This window comes from the organism of the source record quoted next, unplaced genomic scaffold (genome assembly GCF_019419815.1).
Source record: "Pyrus x bretschneideri cultivar Hongxiangsu unplaced genomic scaffold, Pyrus_bretschneideri_v1 Contig31, whole genome shotgun sequence".
NCBI classification, from domain to species: Eukaryota; Viridiplantae; Streptophyta; class Magnoliopsida; order Rosales; family Rosaceae; genus Pyrus; species Pyrus x bretschneideri.
The window spans coordinates 4,238,633-4,245,487 of record NW_025999624.1 but is presented as its reverse complement, the minus strand read 5'-3'; the positions used below and the strand labels follow the sequence as shown (position 1 = coordinate 4,245,487).

The window sequence follows — 6,855 nt, the reverse complement described above, 5'->3', positions numbered from 1 at the left end:
AGAATCACAACATCATCATCTTCAAACATCACACCGGCAGCAGTTAATAAATCCCTTGCTTCTTTAATCTTCTGCAGATATAATGTGATAGAATCATTCCCTTTCTTTATAGTCTGAAGCTCAGACTTGAGTTGAAAGATACTTGCTTTTGTAACTGTAGAAAACTGTTCTTTAAGTCTGAACCATAAATCTTTAGAGCTGGTACTGCCAATAGCACAGGAAATGGCAGCAGGAGATAAAGTGGCAGTAATCAACTGCATCAATGCTTTGTCATGCATTTTCCAAATCTTGTACTCATCTGTTATTGTTCGAATAGAAGAATCAGCACAGAGGACTGCAGAATCCGCAAATGATTCTTGAGCAAATTGCACAGGACACGGTGTTGATCCATCCACAAACCCAATAATATTATGACCTTCAATAAGCAATTGCATTTGAAAATGCCAAGCCAAGTAATTCGTATCATCCAATTTCACATGAACTGAATTTGAAACGGACGAAATCAATGAAGTAATCGGGGACTGGAGAATCTGTAACTGAGCAGCTGTGACCATTGTTGCCGAAATCAAAGAAATCTTGAAGTAATTTGACTGAGGAATTATCACAAACACTTGGTGTGCACACTGTGGAGATCGCAGAACAGGTAGAACGGGTATAGAAGAAGAACCCCAAATTTATCAGACAAAAACATAATTTCACAGAAGAATATTGAGATGAAGCGGAAGCAGATCACGATCGAAGAACCGTCAAGCTGTTATGCTTGTTCCGGCGATGATACCATGTAAACCAGTCGAAGGTTCTCAAGAACACAGAAAACAGAAATACAGTGAGAGAGATGAAGAAGATGAGAGGGAGATTTAGAGAAAGAAAGGTTATATTTCATATCTGAATATATTCGTTAGTTACAACTGTTTACACCAACAGTATATATCAGCAAGCATAGCTTGCTCACTAAGCTACAATCTTTAACAAACTAACTGCACTCTTAATCTCTGGCCACATGTTTCTTTTGTAGCCATTGGATCTTAATACCTTTAACACCTATAACCGTGTACCCATATAACTATAATTGCATTAGGGAGACTAATTAAATTTATAGACAAAATTTTGAAAACTAAAGGACATTGAAGTTAATGATTGGTTTATTACTTAAATGTTGATAAACATATTCATTCATATTTGGTGACACATCTATTAGTTTACAAATTTTATTTACAAATTTAGTCTCTCTAGAATTACCTTCTTTTTTTTTGTTTTTAACATGTTGAAAATTAAAAAAAAAATTGTCATATTTTTCTTTTTCTAATAATTGAACGTCATTATATGTACATTTAACATGCATTTCTCTATTCCAATATTTTAAGTCCTCATACTATTTTCAAAATTTAAATAAGGGAAATTTTATTTAAACCCATATAACCTCTTTCTACACCCAACTTAAAATTTAAATGTTAATTGTCTATTTTACCATATTACATAATTACTATTAAGTACCAAATAAAATTAATAATAAAACTCAAATTTATCAATAAACCCACACACTATGATTAAACCTTAGCATCATTCTTTGTTTATCATACATTCATTCCGGCTAAAACCCTAATAGCTCTGATAGAGTAAAACAAACATTTTTTTTTATTGATAGATGGTGATTTTGAAGTTTTAAATCATTCAATTAAGGTATGACTCGATTTATGGATATTTTATTCGTTTGATTTAACTTTTTTTTAGAGTTTAGAAGATGAGTGTTTGGGTTTCAATATTTTTCCATCAATCCCGCATAGTACCCTTTGTTAAACTTGCTGCAACAACAAATTGTTGCAGACACTCTCCCGGTGTCTGTCTACACCAAAACCCCCTCCAATACGATTTCTACTGCTGCTGTTGGTACAGGTATGGTTGCTGATGTCCTGTGTTCACATGCCCTCCAATACGATTTACATTCACCCGTGCATGCATATAATGCATACAACACGAGCCCAATACGATTTAATTAGCGGCTAGCTCAGATCAATGCTTGAAGACACTAATGGGTGTAAAGATAAATTTGAATATTGAATTAAGCTTGTAAGGGTATTTTAGGTTGTAAATTTGGGTTTAAAGAGATATTGATAGTTTAGTTATAAAATCAAATAGTTGCAAAAAATAAGTTGGGTGTAGAAAGAGATTACACAAGTTTAAATAAAATTTCCCTTTAAATAATAGTCTCTGATCCATATTTTTAACTATTATCAATGAAAGCAAATAAAAAGGAGGGCTAATATACAAATCCCAATAATAATATATAAATAAATTAAAAAAAAAAAAAAAAAGGTCCATATTTATAACTATACTATCAAATTAACAAAAAAAAAAAGAAAAATTCAAGTTCTAAACAGTTTCATATTGAAAGGTCTAAATCAAATCGGAGCCTTTTGAAGCAAAGAATTATTACAGTCCTAACAGCTTCGATTTTCCATTTCACCCAATACATATAAATCGTACCAAAGTGGAATGTTTTCACATTTCGGTACGAAATAGATACAAATTCAAGGCAAGTTTTCACATTTTGAAACGAAAGCACCTGCTTTGTTAATTAGTTTTTACGGTGGACTGTGCCGGCACCAGAAACACCTGCTCCGCCGTCTACGACAAATAAAATATTTCTCCTTACGATGAGAGTGGGATGGCGATGAGAAAGTGGCGGCGATGGGAAGGGCTTCGTGGACTTTGAACAGTTAAGGTTTTTAACTTTTGTTTTTTTAAATTTTACAAATAATACAAATGGTTAAATGGTTACTCCGTTTGTACTCGCGTGTAACACTTGTGGATGTAAATTTTCGTTGTCTCTTTCTTTGACAAAATAATAACACATTTGATTAAGGGCAAAAGTCTTACACTCCCATGATGGACGGGAGTTTTGGCCAAAGAATTTCTGATGCTAAAGTTAGGATTCTGAAAAGAATGTATTTAGGAGTTTGTGAGTAGCAAATGACTTAGCATTTTAGTGGGATGAGATGAGCATTTATAGGAGGGTGGCCGGTCCTTAGGGAGAGGGGAGTGGCCTGCCCTTTATGGTGGTGATGTGAGAATAATTGCAAGATATTATGTGAAATAATATCTTGCAATTAACATAGTAATTATTTCTAATTTAAATAAGAAGTTTTGAGAGTTACATTTTAAATAAAATCAATAAGGATTGATGAGGAGTGATGAGAGGAATTTGAATAAATTCTTTAAAGACCATCTTTGACTCTTCTTTGATTGAGCCGTCATTATCCGTTGCATGCGTGTGGAAATCTTAGTATGCCTCGAGGGTAATCTCGTCTTTTTCACCTAAAAATTCACATGTTGCTTTCATGATTTTTTAGATTATTTTTTACTCCACATCACCCATGTTCACCCATTTATATTTTACAAGTAAACAGTTATATCCATAATTATATATTTATTTAAACGGTTACTCACAACCGTAATTGTTAAATTTAAATAGGTTAATAACCACAGTTACCCACACTCATGAGTATTTTGTTCATCCCTAATTTGGACCATTTTGGTTTCAGTCCCAGTATCACGCAGGAATCAGTCTACATAGTTCGGTTCTAGTTGACCGATATAGTTAAGCCGGTTTTCTTTGTTTCTTATACTCGGTTTGATCTGGTCTGGCCTGCGAAATTTGATGATGAACCGGTTTGGTTCGGTTTTCGGTTCAAGTTGATCAATGGATATAAAAGTACCGTTAACATCTTTAGGAGTTGTGGCTGTGCTTTCATTTATCTCATTCAAATCAATGCTTCCTCTGTATTCTCCTTCACTTCACGGTAAACCACCATTGTCACTGCAACCATTTTCTCCCACAAGTTATAAGCTTAAAACATGCATTTCTGAATTGCTAGAGCCTGGCTATGGCGTTTTCAGGAAGAAGAACACAAACCCATATCACCATAATTCTTCTCCTTCCTCCTCTTCCTGTATTGTTTGTGCAGTGGAGAACGAGTCGCAGCGGTTTGAGGTAGACCCGGATAAGGCCAGAGAAGCTCTTAAAAATCTTGACCAGCAACTTCAATCCCGCTCCCAAACTAAATTCCGCCCTCCAAAGGAAAAGGGTACTCTCTCTCTCTCTCTCTCTCTCTCTCTCTCTCTCTCTCTCTGAAGAACTACAAGCACTTTGGATGCAACTGATGTGAGTGTTTATGTGGGATAGATATTGCTCAATTAGTACTTGGAGTTTGAATATGGCTTTCGAGTAGCAAATTAATTTGGGAATTTCCACCAGAACCTAGCTGCTATGCAACCTGCATCTAATATAATTTGTGATTTCTGATATCTGAATTATTCAAATACTTGTATTGGTACCAACAATCCTAGTGTGATCTAATTTGGAATTTCTGACGATAAAGTGAAAAAAAAAACTAAACTTGCATGCAATTAGATTAAGTTACCACAACTTTTCTGTTCTAGACCATGAATGTTTTGGTTAATTAAACTTGAGAAACAAGTTTTGATTTGCTACCCACCCATTAGAGGCAGGGTATACCCTATCCTACTAACTCAAGGGCTTGGGGCGTGCTTAATGTGGCTTCACGTGAGGTGATAATGAATCTCTCACCCCCATGACTTAATTCTCCATACGACTATTCACTTTCCTATCTTGCTTAGTTACAAGCCCACGTTAGAGGGCTCGGGGTTCTAGACCATTATTTGCTTCCACCCTTCATATGTTTTGCATTAAAACCGCATTGTTATATTACAATTACAAGGGCGTTTTATTTTGTCAAAACTGCATTTTCTGATATAGTTTAATCAGGGTACTTGAGCACCTAAATCTGCAAAGCATATGGTCTTTATTATAATCTTGCTATTATGTGAAGGAACTATAGCATTTGCAGTTTCATAGGGTCTTATTAGGAAATGGAAATGAAACAAATTAAACGGATGTTGACGACAAGAACTTTTTTTCACTGATTGTAGCACCGGATGTGACTTTTACAAGAGATCGAACAAAAGATGAGCAAGTTGAAGAATTTTCAGGATCGTTCTTCACAATCGCGGCTGCTGCAGTCTTTGCTTTCACCGTCTTCTATAATGTGCTGTTTTACACTGTTATAAAACCAGCCATAGATGGACCGCGGACAGCTCCATACACAGTTGTTCAAAGAGAAATCCTAAAGGACCAGTTTTGATCCGCAACCAGAAATTTATGCTCAAGACAGATGCGCTGAATCGCCTTTCAGCTCAGCTTATACACAGGTTCTGGTTTAAGTTTGTATGAGAATAATTCACATAGAGAAATGGAAAATTAGTTCTGTGCTTACTTGTAATCATCTTAAAACCATAAATGTGCAACAGTAATTACTATTAATTAGAGAAGCAAAGAAGTCGATGACCATATATGGAACTGAACGTGCTCTAGATTTGTGATTTTTGTTGTGAGTATTAATTTTATTAAACCTTTATTAACTTTTATTAACTTTCTCTTCCTAGTATAAATTTCAAAATATCAAACCTTACTCTAAAAAACTTTAAAACTCCAAAGCGATGTTGTTTCAGATATAAGCACAATATCTTGCAGCATTGGATCATTGGGATGACGAGGGAACTGGATAGAAGGATAGCATTTTTTCTTTCCCACGATTAATTGTTTGAGAGTTTTTATCTCTCAAATAATCTCTAGCATTGGTTATATTGGTTTTTATACATCTTTCTTCTCTTTCAGAAATTGCAACATTTGTGATTATTATTTTACTTTTTAGAATATAAAATACGTCAGTTCATATTCTTCATCTGATTGTACTCATTTCCCTTTCTATAAATGAAATACTTCATTTCCCTTATATTTTTTGAAAGGCACAAGATCAATTCAAATATATACATATACACACACACACACATATATATATATATATATGTTACATTTCACTGAGTGGTACGAATTTTATCCAAAATCTAACTGTTGAAGAAATTCATTATATCCCTATGTGCAAGATAAAACCATTAACTTTTTAAACTACTAAGTAATACGTACCATAAAAGAAAATTTTGTTGTTACCATGTCAATTGCAAGCCACAACCATTTGAAGCTTCAAAGTATGCTTCGAATAATGTCAAGGGAGTGTGTACGAAAGCTCTTTCTAGTAGGTGCGGACAAGAGAAGAGGGACCATGACTCATCCAACAGGAGTAGCCAGGGAAAATCCATGCATCCCTTCAAGTCATCTATAAGTGGCCAGGGAAAAGCCATTCACCGCCTAAGGACCTTCTCCGCCAATCTTAGGGTCTTTTTTTTTAACTCATTGCGTCCTAGATTCAGACTTTCTCCCCTCCTCTTCCTATAATAAAAATAAAAAATGAAATTGAACTCTGAATAATATACTCTTTACTTATTGGAAAAACTCAAGTACTTCCTTTCAAAACTATTCTTGCTGATATTTTTCTCCTTTTGGAAGCATGAAGGTGCTACATTAACTGACACACCTCGATCCAAATCAAGGCGTGCTGGCCATCACGTGGGACCAAGGCATGGCCACACGCATGGCCATGCGTAGGCACGCGCCTGGCACGCCGTTAGGGGTTCCGTCCAGCGTGCCAGGCACATGCTTGCACGTGGCCATGCGTGTGGCCGTGCCTTGGCAGGCGCGTGACAGCGCGTGGGACATCGGAAATTTTTTCTAAAAATATGGGGATGTTCGTGGGGTTGAGTAAGCCATGATGGTATATTCAAATACCCCAATTGAGCAACATATGAGAAGTTATTACCTAGTTTTGTATATGTGCTTAAAAATAATGTTAAAATAGTTGTTTCGCATATAGGTGAGACGTTTCCAGAGGACGAGCGCAGTCAGGCAAGGCTCGGGGGTTACGCTGCCACATATCAATG

The 6,855-nt window shown here is 35.7% G+C and overlaps 1 protein-coding gene across 1 annotated transcript; it reads left to right on the top strand.

The window, feature by feature from the left end:
- Positions 1-3,685: 3,685 nt before the first annotated feature.
- On the top strand, positions 3,686-5,391 carry LOC103963811. Its single transcript, XM_009376668.2, has 2 exons — positions 3,686-4,085; positions 4,951-5,391. The coding sequence occupies exons 1-2, from the start codon at positions 3,701-3,703 to the stop codon at positions 5,160-5,162; spliced, it is 597 nt and encodes a 198-aa protein (XP_009374943.2). The 5' UTR covers positions 3,686-3,700; the 3' UTR covers positions 5,163-5,391.
- Positions 5,392-6,855: the final 1,464 nt, after the last annotated feature.